General features: G+C 43.3%; 1 protein-coding gene across 1 annotated transcript in view; it reads left to right on the forward strand.

The window, feature by feature from the left end:
* Positions 1-349: 349 nt before the first annotated feature.
* cnn1 (calponin 1) overlaps positions 350-13,066 on the forward strand; it is a 43,651-nt gene continuing 30,934 nt past the window's right edge. Inside the window, exon 1 of the mRNA XM_062971447.1 lies at positions 350-569. Within this exon, the coding sequence (XP_062827517.1) occupies positions 507-569 (63 nt within the window). The 5' untranslated portion in view covers positions 350-506. The remainder of the gene's footprint in view (positions 570-13,066) is intronic.

Below are 13,066 nucleotides of genomic sequence, written 5' to 3' on the forward strand. Positions count from 1 at the left end.
CAGAAAGCTCAGCGTGGGGAAGACACAGAAGCAGTGGAGTGAGAGGGGCAGGGGGCAGTGCCACAAGGGGCAGAGCCAGGGGGAGAGCTATGGGTTGGGGATGCTCTGCCAACTGGTCCCATCCCATCAATGCTTCCCCACTTCTCACAGGTTCAGGCTCCTGTAAATATTTAGAATATCTCAGGGAATTGAGTCAGCAGCAGAAGTGGATGTGTCCCCCCCACCCCACAGCACCCTCCCCCCCCAAGGTGGAAAAAATGACACCATCATTTCTTAATACCAACAGGCTGACATCAGCATCCCTGGCAGGTGGCGATTGGCCATGCAGCCGGGCCAATGGAAGGACTCCCCCTCAGATAGGAGGAGGGGGAGAGCCGGGGAGCAATGAGTTTTTAAAAGTTGCAGGGAAAGCCGGTGGAGAGGCAGAGCCGACGTGCACCAAGGAGAGCACCCAACTCCACTGAGGAGCAGCACCGTCACCGCCACCAGCACTACACGTGGGCAACATGTCTGCAACACACTTCAACCGGGGCCCAGCCTATGGCATGTCAGCTGAAGTCAAGAATAAGGTAAGGTGGTGCTGTCTTAGCACCGGGAGTCTATTCCATGGGAAGGTGATTCTTTATTGAGAGGATGGGTACTGTACCAGTTGGCTTGCAGATTTAGTGGTTCAGGATGTCCCCGACACCTCAGCTATAGAAATTCAAGAAAACTGGTATAAGATGTTTTTCAGATGGTACTATGCCCCCGCCAAATTAGCTAATTTTAGCAAGCACATCTCGAACAAATGTTGGAAATGCAATAAGGAAGTAGGAACTTTCTACCATCAATGGTGGAAATGTAAAAAAAATTAAAGAATATTGGAACAATGTTCACAATGCGACACAAACAATATTAGGAACCAAGCTCCTGTCATCACCCGAAACATATCTGTTAGGCATACCAAATGTAAAACTGAACAAGATCCAAGATACAACTGCTCTTCCTTATTGGAACTGCGGCAAGACTAGTGCTAGCCAGAGTATGGAAGCAAAAGGAGATACCTACTATTAATGACTGGATCTTAAAATTATTTGACATAATCCAAATGGACATTTTGACTCAGAGACTAAGAGACGTCAAGGAAAAAACAGACTGGTCGGGCTTCAGAGCTTTCATTCGAAAAGACGGATACAAACTAACAATAGACTTATCTGATGTATGAAAAACATCTAAATATTAGGACTGTTAATACCAGACAAGAAAATTGACAATGGCAATCTAAAATCCTCAAGAGGACAATGGGGAGTCACTCCCTCCCCCCCTTTTTTAAAACTTATTTTTTCTCCTTTTTAATTTTTTTTATTTTCTTCTTCTTCTTCTTCTTCTTCTCTCATTTCCCCCCACCTTTTCTTACTATCTTTACATATTTGTTTTCCTTGCTTTCACTATATTTACAGCTAATAACACAATAAAAATCATTAAAAAATAAAAAAGGATGTCCCCGACTCTAGGGCACCTAAGTGCTTACCATGATCTTCCTTGGTAGACACTGGCTAGCATTAGTTTTCCGGTGCTGTCCAAATATCTTCAGCCACATCTCCATCATCCAGGGCTAGTTGACTGGGAGTGATGGGGGTTATAGTCTAAGGGATTGTGTGGGAAACCAAAGAGAATCGGGCAAAAAAGGCTGCACATTCACATAGTAATTCTGAGTGATTAAAAGCATATTTCAGAGTTTTGTCTAAAAGGTTTTGGAGTGGACAAAATCAATTTTAATGTGTCAGAGTTCATTTAGCTTTTTACATATTTGTCTGACAGGTAGTATAGGCACATAATTACAGGCACGTGTGTCTGTGCTTGAAGTCACCTGTTGACCTATGGTAACCCCATGAATTTACTAGGATTTTCTTAGGTAAGTTAAAGGTTTTCCCATGATGTTTAGTGTAGTCATGTCCGACACCAGGGGTTGGTGCTCATCTCCATTTCTATGCCGAAGAACCGGTGTTTTCCGTAGACACTTCCAAGGTCACGTGGCAGGCATGACTGCATGGAGCACCATTACCTTCCTGCTGGAGTGGTACCTATTGATCTACTCACATTTGCATGTTTTTGAACTACTAGGTTGGCAGAAGCTGAAGCTAACAGCAGGAGCTCACTCCACTTCTCAGATTCAAACAATCAACCTTTTGGTCAGCAAATTCACTGCACCACCGGGGGATTTTCTTAGGCAAGGAATATTCAGATATGGTTTTGACAGTTCCTTCATATAGCACAGTGTTTCCCAACCTTTGGGCCTCCAGGTGTTTTGGACTTCAACTCCCACAGTTCCTAGCAGCTGGTAAGCTGGTTGGGATTTCAGGGAGTTGAAGTCCAAAACATCTAGAGGCCCAAAAGTTGGGAACCACTGATACAGCACCTGGTGTTCATTGGTCATCTCCCATCAAGATATTACTCAGGGCTGACCCTGCTTAGCTTCCAAGATCAGACAGGAATTGGTGCCTTGACACAGGCCCGTAGCCAGGATTTTGGTTCAGGATTTTGGTTGGGGGGGGGGGGGGGCTGAGTCTGAATGAGAGAGGATTTGCCCTAGCAAACATTTTGTATCGTTATCCCAATACCCCTATGCATATAGGATATATTGAGCATGGTGATCAGATCATGATATGAATAAACATTACAATTTAAATAATAAATATAAGGCCTTTTCGCGGACCACCCTGAGAATTTGGGGGGGGGGCTGAAGCTCCCCCCCCACCCCCACCCCCCACCCCCCCCCCCACCCCCCCCGCTGCATGCCTGCCTTGACACTATTTAGGCATAGATAACTGGGTCGATTCTATTTTCCTGAAGGAGTAGTAGGCACCAAAAGCTAGTTCGCCATAAGTAGAATCGAGGCATCAAACTGGAGCAAAGTATTATTCTTGTAACACACATTTCAAGTGTTCAAACTGATTCACAAGCACTCTTTCAGACTCAATAATCCTTACAAGACATACTTAATAGTCCAAGGCTGTGTCCCCATATTGCAGATGGGACTACTGAGGCTGGGAGAATGCTTGCTTGCCTATGGCTCTCCACTGTGTTAGTGACAGGAGCAGGATAAGAACCAGATATCTCTCTATTCACATTCCTAGCCAATAGTCACCTTCTCAAAGAACAGATGGAAAAGAACCAGGAGAGAAAGAATTATGACAACCAAGCCTGACATGTTTAACTATCATGATTAATGTTTTTATTCTTGTATGAAATATCACTTTTATGTGAGTTTGCAGATAGTACTGGAACTGGCTTTTAATTTTAAATGGGTTTGTTTGTTTTGATGGTACAGTATTATGTTTTTGTTTTAGAAAGGTTATTTTGTATGATTTTGTGTTGGTAACTGAATGCTTTACCTATGTTGGAAACCGCCCTGAGTTCCCTAGGAGAGACAGAAAACAAAAAACATTATTATCATTATTATTATCATCATTATTATTTTATTGTATGACACAGCAAACAAGATAGATATACTGGATTTAGTATCACAAAATCACAAATCGAGCGCTTCCCAAGTGTCTAAGACTGTGGGATGTATTTTCGGATGATGCGTGCAGATCCCAGTAGGGTGGCCTTTTGCAGTTGGCAGATCGTAATTTTGTCAATGTCTATTGTTTCCAAATGCAGGCTGAGATCTTTTGGCACGGCTCCCAATGTACCGATCATCACCACAATTATTATTATTATTATTATTATTATTATTATTATTATTATTATTATTATTATTTGTAGTGAGCCAGAATGGTGCCATGGTTTGAACATTGGACTATGGCGTTGGAGACCAGGGTTCAAATCCCTGGTCAGCCATGAAACTTATTGGTTGGCCTTCGGCAAGTCACATTCTCTCAGCCTCAGGGAAAGGCAATGGCAAACATATTGGAAACTAGCATACATTGGAAAAGACTCAAAGGTACACCACAACAAGGACAACAAACTATTGTTGAGAAGGTCCTTACCACCATAAACCAGCCCAACACAGGAGAGTTATTAAGTCTTTCTATGCTACCTTGTGGACCAAAAGGTCCCAGGTTCAAATCCCGGGAGTGGAATGAGCGCCCGCTGTTAGCCCCAGCTCCTGCCAACCTAGCAGTTCGAAAACATGCAAATGTGAGTAGATCAATAGGTACCGCTCTGGCGGGAAGGTAATGGCGCTCCATGCAGTCATGCCGGCCACATGACCTGGAGATGTCTGTGGACAACGTCAGCTCTTCAGCTTAAAAATGGAGATGAGTCGGTCACGACTGGACTTAACGTCAGGGGAAACCTTTACCTTTACCTTTACCTATGTTACTCAGGTTAAGGTCTAATTGTTTTAATAATGAGCATTGTAGCTACTATAGGCTTTTATAACTCCATTAACAGTACAATGCTGTGCCTGTATACCCAGAAATATCCCAGTGAATTCAATGGCACTTATTCTCAAGTAAGTAGATACAAAATTGTTTTGTGGCTGAGAACAACCACAGATTTTAAAAGCTCACCGCAACTGAAAACATTTCTGACAGGTCCGCGTCATTACAGTCATACTGTGAGAAGTTGAAAAGGTCTAACTGTCTCTCTTTTCCAAGGATAATCCATATTTTCTGGCACTTCTGCTTGGGGAACACTCTCATTTTTCTCCTTTCAAAGCATCAAATTCAATAGGACTTTAATCCAATGTATGTGTGAACACTGCTGTCCTGAGTATTTTATTCTTTCTATTTATTTTTAATTTTAGTTTGAGTTTATTTCATACTCCAATTTTCTTCTATTATGAAACCTGAGGAGGTATTTCACACAAATAGAAAGTGAGCCTCAGATAGGTTCCTATCCCAGCACTGACCAGGTCCATGGTTGTAGCCTGGGGGGCCCGGGAGGGGGCAGGTTTAAAACAAAGGTGTTGTTCCCCAAATAAGAATGTTGTCCCACATGACATTTCCTTCCCTCAATCCTCAAATAGCAATAACTCAGTTTAGCAATTTAAAGATAGATTTTAGGAATCCAAAGCAAAGGGGCAGGCACAATTCCCAAGTGTATACCAACACAAAAATAGAGGATTTCTAGGTGGAAACGATTTTCTGTATCTCACTCTCTGCAATGCTTGCAATTTGAGGACTGAAGGACATTTCATGAAGGGGGACAAAATTCTTATTGGTGGGGCAATGCCATCAACCCCCACCCACATATACAACCTTGACCAGCCAAAACTCACATCTTCTAGGCATCCACACACTAAGATCTTAAGCCGTCCAGGCATTTCTTGCTTGGGCAAGCAATTCTCCTTCTTGCAAGGTTAGGCATCTGAGGGCTGAGGAGATTCATCAGGCCGAGTAGATTCATCCCAAGGAGCTGGCAAGACAAACTTCAGCATCTTGCATTGATCAGTAAGTGGTCCCAAAGCACATAAGTGTGTAATACAGGGAACCACTTTGGAGGTTTTGGTGAGATAGAATATCCACCAAGGGATAGTGCGTTGAGTGTTTCACTTGTATGGCTGTTGTTGCCATTTGGATGGTGAAGGATGAGAATCTGATCACTCCATGGCTTGCATTACAAGAAGGTGAACAGACCCTCTATATTTCATTGTCTTCATTTCCAGAGGAGGCTCCTTCTTTGGAGGCTTTAAAACAGAGGCTGGATGATCATCTGTCGGGGATGCTTTGAATGCAATTTTCCTGCTTCTTGGCAGGGGGTTGGACTGGATGGCCCACGAGGCCTCTTCCAACTCTAGGATTCTATGAGTCCCGGGGGCGCATCTCCTCCTTGCTTGAGAAACTTCTGGTTTTTTTGGGAAGCCTTCTCATCAAAGATTTCACGGCCTCTCAACTGGAGGTTTTTCTTCTCCCATTGTCCTCTGCCTATCTTATATTGGGACAGTGAGGCAGAAGGAGAGCATGGACAAGTATTGGTACTTATGATTGGAATAAAGATACTAGATACTTTTTCACAGGACCAGTGTTGGGGGGCAAAAGGCCTCAGATTTTGGACCAGTCCAGATAGATGGCTAGAGCACTTCTAGGGGAACAGATCCGGGGTAAGCAACTTCTTAGATCATGTGGGAACATTCACATGGATAGGAAAGGGGCCAGGGTGTGGCGCAGGCTGGTAAGCAGCCTGCTGCAATAAATCAATCTGATCATGAGGTCATGAGTTCGAGGCCAGCCCGTGGCGGGGTGAGCACCTGTCAATTAAAAATAAAAAATAGCCCCTGCTCGTTGTTGACCTCGCAACCCGAAAGATAGTTGCATCTATCAAGTAGGAAATAAGGTACCACTTATAAAGTGGGGAGGCAAAATTTAACTAATTTACGACGTTGGAATGAGGAAGTACGGTCACAGTGGATGATGAAGCAGCTGCTCCCCCCTGTGGCCAGAATCGAACATCCCCTCAGAAGAAGGTTAAATTGCCTCTTCGTCTGTCTGTCTCTGTCTCGGTTCTATGTGTATATAGGTATTGAATGTTTGCCCTATATGTATATAATGTGATCTGCCCTGAGTCCCCTTCGGAGTGAGAAGGGCAGAATATAAATACTGTAAATAAATAAATAAATAATAAAGGCTGTAAGACAGTGGTTCCCAACCTGGGGTGCCCAGATGTTTTGGGCCTACATCTTCCAGAAATCCCAGCCAGATTACCAACTGTTAGGATTTCTGGGAGTTGAAGGCCAAAAACATCTGGGGACCCCAGATTGAGAACCACTGCTGTAAGGGGACACACACTTTGCCTACAAAAGCTCCCAGATTCAATACTTTGGATCTCCTGCAGCCCTCTTTCAGACAGGGATCTCAAGGTAGGACTGGAAGGAAACCCTGTCTGAAACCCCAGACGGCTGCAGGAGTGAATGAGAAAGACAAGAGAAGATTTCACCTGAACATGAGGAAGAACTTCCTAACTGTGAGAGCTGTTCAGCAGTGTAACTCTCTGCAGTGTGGTGGAGGCTCCTTCTTTGGAGGCTTGTAAGCAGAGGCTGGATGGCCATCTGTCAGGGGTGCTTTGTATATGATTTTCTTGCTTCTTGGCAGTGGGTTGGACTGGATGGCCCACGAGGTCTCTTCCAACTCTATGATTCTATGATTCTAAATGGTGTGACTCAATATTTTAAAATTGCTTTTACTCCTGTAAAACTGCAGTTCATTAGGAATCGCAGTTCTTCTTCCCTAACCCTATTGCTAGGCTTTTCCCCCTCTGCACCCCTTGCCTCTCAGGGCTGAATGTAAGCCCTGGCTCCAGCAAAAGGCCAGCCTCTTTGCTCCCCTCCCCAGCTGCATTCTTCAGCTACCGTCCTGGCCAGGCCAGCACTCCCCACTCCGCTGCTGGAGCCTGGGCAGCCACAGACTCACCATATATGGTCAGTTTTGGGGTTTCTTTGTAGGCTGGTTCTATATAAGGTATTATTTGGCAGGGTGTGCATCTTCCAGGCAGCAGGATGTCTGCCCTGAGACCCCAAACGGGGAAGATCACCCACCGCTACCATCTCACAGCCGCATAAATGTCAAGAGCTCCCTGCATTACTCGTGGGCATAGTTTTTTTCTAATAGGCAAAATGAAATCAATATCCTTTTTCAAACAGCCAGGTTCCCTAACGCCACAGTAAGAAAGCAAAACTATTGAAAATTTCAACATCTTAGAGTAAGCAACAAGAGTTCTATGGAATCCTTGAGATATGTGAAGTTGCCACCCTCTTTCCAGAGATGCAGGAGTTTTCAGTCATTTGAACTGGAGTATTATAGAGCCAAGGAGCCCCGGTGGCGAAGTGTGTTAAAGCACTGAGCTGCAGAACGAAAGCTCCCAGGTTCAAGCCCTGGGAGCAGAATGACCACCCGCTGTTAGCTCCAACTCCTGCCAACCTAGCAGTTCGAAAACATGCCAATGTGATTAGATCAATAGGTACTGCTCTGGCGGGAAGGTAACAGTGCTCCATGCAGTCATGCTGGCCACATGACCTTGGAGGTGTCTACGGACAACGCCAGTTCTCCGGCTTAGAAATGGAGATGAGCACCACACTCCAGAGTCAGACATGACTGGACTTAACGTCAGGGGAAACCTTTACTTTATTATAGAGCCACGGTGAACATGATAGCAATCTTGATTGTAGATTCCACCTAAACATTAGGAAGAACTTCCTATCTGTGAGAGCTGTTCAGCTGTGGAACTCTCTGCCCCGAAGTATGGTGGAGGCTCCTTTTTTTGAGGCTTTTAAACAAAGATTGGATAGCCATCTATTGAGGGTGCTTTGAATGCAATTTTCCTGCTTCTTTGCAGAGGGTTGGACTGGATGGCCTACAAGGTCTCTTCTAACGCTATGATTCTATGAAATATAGCTAGGGCTAGGGGGGCATTAAAAACAAAACTACAAAAATCTAGACCTCAACAAATCTGTTGTTAATTTCCCTCTTAATGCTGAATAGCTTAAAAACTCTATTGTTCTATCAGCAGATTTTCTAATAACTTAAAAAAGGTAAAGGTTTCCCTGATGTTAAGTCCAGTCATGTCCGACTCTGGGGGTTGGTGCTCATCTCCATTTCTAAGCCGAAGAGCCGGCGTTGTCCATAGACACCTCCAAGGTCATGTGGCCAGCATGACTGCATGGAGCGCTGTTACCTTCCCGTCGGAGCAGTACCTATTTATCTACTCACATTGTCATGTTTTCAAACTGCTAGGTTGCAAGAAGCTGGAGCTAAAAGCGGGCGCTCACTCCGCTCCCGGGATTTTAACTTGCGACCTTTCGGTCTGCAGGTTCAGCAGCTCAGTGCTTTAACACACTTCACCACTGGGGCTCTTACAGATTATCAAGTCTACAATTCAACAAAATTATAGTACAACAAAAAAGAGCTTCAAAGATATCCTTTGGGACTACAGCTCTCAGAACTGATCAACAAACATGGCTGCTGGCCTTGGTATAAATAATAATAATAATAATAATAATAATAATAATAATAATAATAATAATAATAATAATGGAAACAATAGACATTGACAAAATTACGATCTGCCAACTGCAAAAGGCCACCCTACTGGGATCTGCACGCATCATCCGAAAATACATCACACAGTCCTAGACACTTGGGAAGTGTTCGACTTGTGATTTTGTGATATGAAATCCAGCATATCTATCTTGTTTGCTGTGTCATAATAAAATAATAATAATAATAATAATTATTATTATTATTATTATTATTATTATTTGTAGTCTGTCCTATCTCTTCAAGGGGACTCAGGGCAGATTCCAGCACACACAACACAAAGGCAAGCATTCAGTGCCTAGAAACAATGAAACACAGATAAAAATAAAGGTAAAATTTTGACAAATGATATATCAAAGTGATCAATATACAGTAATGCCAGCAATCGTTGTTATACGGGGACATTGTTAAAGTGTTAGTATAAATTAAGGTCACAGCATAAAATGCTAATAAAATATAAGTCCCACTTATAAGGGATTTTTCAAACCAGTCTCTTAGGTAAGAACAGTTGTAAAGTCCTAGCTCAAGACTATGGAATAATGGGAATTGTAGCTTGGGGAGACACCTGCTCTCTTTGGCAGGCGCATTAAGCCCTTGCAAACCTATAAATCTCAAGGTCCCATAGCCTTGAGCTAGGACAGTTAAAATGGTGCCAAAACTGCATTCATTCTGCAGTGTAAATGTACACCACTCATGCAGAAGGGGTTCCTCCTCTGGCGATAGAACAGGCATGGGCCAACCTTGGCTCCCTGCCCCCAGGCGCCCCGGACTCCAACTCTCACAACTCCCAACAGCCTACCGGCTGTGTATATCCTTGGAGTTGTACTCCAGTCAAAGCTCTGCCAAAAACAAGAACTCAGCACTAAGCTCTTCTTCTCCCACTTGCAGTAACTTCTGCATGCAATGGGCCCTTCGAATTTGCTAATTTTTGATTCCAGGATTTTCCATGGATACCTAAATTTCATTATATACAGTGGGGAAGTAAAATGATGCCCTTTATACAAGATGACAAAGTTATGGTTTGCTTTTTGGATTTTAAAAATATTTTCAATCCAAGGAAAGGCTCTATCTATGGACACAATCTATGGATATGGAAGGGTGACTGTACTTTACTCATAGCTACAAATGGCCACCAACACAGAGCAGAGGTCTAGTACCGTTTCAGGTGGTGGCAGCCATTCACCCAAGAGATAGACCTTTTTTTCTAGTTTTGTAGTAATTGTGTTAAGCTAATCATTATGAAAATCAGAAAATTCAGGTATCCACAGGAACTTCATCATTCGCTTTGGAAGTAGAATGTGTTCTGAGCTTCTTCAGTTCTTAGATTGGCAATTTCTCTTCTGCATGAGAGTACATTGTCTTCTCTTCCATCATGGTTTGTCTATTTTCCATGGGTCTGGCACATCATTAGGAAAAGTAAGGCAGCCACCTGAGATGACAGATGCTGGAATTGGATGACAAAATGTTAGAACTGTATGTGCAATATGCCCTGGCTTTCCTTCCAGCTCTCTCACAGCTAACGTAGTGGACAACACTTCTCATTCCCAGTGGTGAAATAAAATTCCGCTGCTAATATAGTCAGCTTTAGGTAAAGGTAAAGGTTTCCCCTGACGTTAAGTCCAGTCATGTCTGGGGGTTGGTGCTCATCTCCATTTCTAAGCCGAAGAGACGGCGTTGTCCGTAGACACCTCCAAGGTCATGTGGCTGGCATGACTGCATGGAGCGCTGTTACCTTCCCACCAGAGCGGTACCTATTGATTTACTCACATTTGCATGTTTTCGAACTGCTGGAGCTGGAGCTAACAGCGGGTGCTCAAGCAGCTCCCGGGATTTGAACCTGGGACCTTTTGGTCTGCACGTTCAGCAGCTCAGTGCTTTAACGCACTTCGCCACTGGGGCTCCTATATATATGGGCTGTGGTGATGCAGCAGGTTAAACTGCTAAGCTGCAGCACTTGCTGACTGAAAGGTCAGCAGTTCGAATCCGCGGGATGGTGTGAGTTCCCATTGTTAGCCCCAGCTTCTGCCAACCTAACGGTTCGAAAACATGCAAATGTGAGTAGATCAATGGGTACTGCTTCAGCGGGAAAGTAAGGGCACTCCATGCAGTCATGCTGGCCACATGACCTTGGAGGCATCTATGAACAACGCTGGTACTTCAGATTAGAAATGGAGATGAGCACCACCTCCCAGAGTTGGCCTCAACTAGACTTAATGTTGAGGAGAAACCTTTACTATAAATATATGAATAAATAAAAAATATCTATAGATTCACATTTCTGGTGTTCTTCATGCTCTTACCTTGAACAATGCCTTGTTTGTGTTGAATTTCTGACTCAGAGATTCTAGTAGTCCTGCCAAAATGAAAACTTGAGAGGGCTGCCATACTTTGGTACCTAATGGTTAGGTAGAAGATTGCTTCTTTCAGCAGGGGCTTCGTGTTACCTGGTTGAGATGCATCAACTGCTGAAGATTTCTCTCCTAAACAATCATTAAAGATATAATTTTTATTCTGGCAACCCCACCCTCTAGGCTTGTGCAGATTGTCATTGGCATCTTCTTCAACTTATGGACAGCCTGCTAATTGTAATGGCAGCCCTGCCCTTACTAGCATGCATGTAATATCTAGTACAGTGGTTCTCAACCTGTGGGTCCCCAGATGTTTTGGCCTTCGACTCCCAGAAATCCTAATAGCTGGTAAACTGGCTGGTATTTCTGGGAATTGTAAGACAAAACACCTGGGGACCCACAGGTTGAGAATCACTGGTCTAGTAGGTGTGGTAGAATACTTACATAGCAGTCTTACCCTGTCTGCACAGATTTCGGATGACACAGGTAATGATAGTGCCATCTACCCCCAAATGTCTAGGGTCTGCCAGGCATCTCTGAAATTTGAGGTAATGAAGTAGACAGGGTCTGCTATCACAATCAAAGTCCCCAACTGCTTCCTGCCCCTGTTCTTAGAGACATTATTGAATGGCTGCATGATGCTACTGAAAAATTGTATCCTTTGCATGCCTTCCATCGGGCCAAGAAGTCCTTCTGATCAGGACTTATTGACTCTGAAAAACTCACTTTTGTAACATTGTAGTGTATATTCTATGCTTTGGTGTACCCAAATGGCTCCCATCACTACTGGCCAGGCAGTTTGCATATGCTCTGTTGTATTACCCTACTTCATTCCTAAATCCCCCTCTTTGTGGTACAGTAGAGTCTCACTTATCCAAGACTTGCTTATCTAAGGTTCTGGATTATCCAAGGCATTTTTGTAGTCAATGTTTTTAATATATCATGATATTTTGGGTCTATATTCGTAAATACAGTAATTACAACATAACATTACTGCGTATTGAACTACTTTTTCGTTGTATAACATGATGTTTGGGTGCTTAATTTGTAAAATCATAACCTAATTTGATGTTTAATAGGCTTTTCCTTAATCCCTCCTTATTATCCAAGATGTTCGCTTATCCAAGGTTCTGCTGGCCCGTTTAGCTTGGATAAGTGAGACTCTACTGTACTTTTATTAAGATAGATCATTGGTACAGATTGGATATTCTAGATGTTGTTGGACTGCAGCTCCCCTCAATATCTACCAGCACAGCCAGATGTGAAAAAAACTTGCAATTGCACCTAGTAACATCAGGAGAGTCACCAGTTATAAATGATCAACTTCATAAATGCTTCATTTAAATCAGACCTTGGGGAGGCTATTATTTTGTGTTGGTATAATCATGACTAAAACAGCAAGCACTGAGCATGCTGCTGGGAAATGCTGGGAGGTTTACTAAATGGTATCATAGATCAACCGTCTCTAATTTACACACCCTCCAATATGTCACAGATAAAAAGCAGGATATGTGTGACCAAGCAACATCAGAGTGTGATTGAGATGACCAAATTATCAATGCGGAAGAACAGACAAGCTAGGAGAACCTGCAGTAGTATGATTTTGCCTGAGCCGATTGAGAAGGGGAAGATTCCATTCTCCTCCTATCCCTCTAGGGTTCATCTACACTGCCATATAATCCAGTTTCTGAATGTAGATTAACTGGATTATATGGCAGTGTGGACTCATATACATAATTAAATTCAAAGCAGTTATTT

The sequence above is a fragment of the Anolis carolinensis genome, chromosome 2, assembly GCF_035594765.1.
Source record: "Anolis carolinensis isolate JA03-04 chromosome 2, rAnoCar3.1.pri, whole genome shotgun sequence".
In the NCBI taxonomy this organism is placed as follows: Eukaryota; Metazoa; Chordata; class Lepidosauria; order Squamata; family Dactyloidae; genus Anolis; species Anolis carolinensis.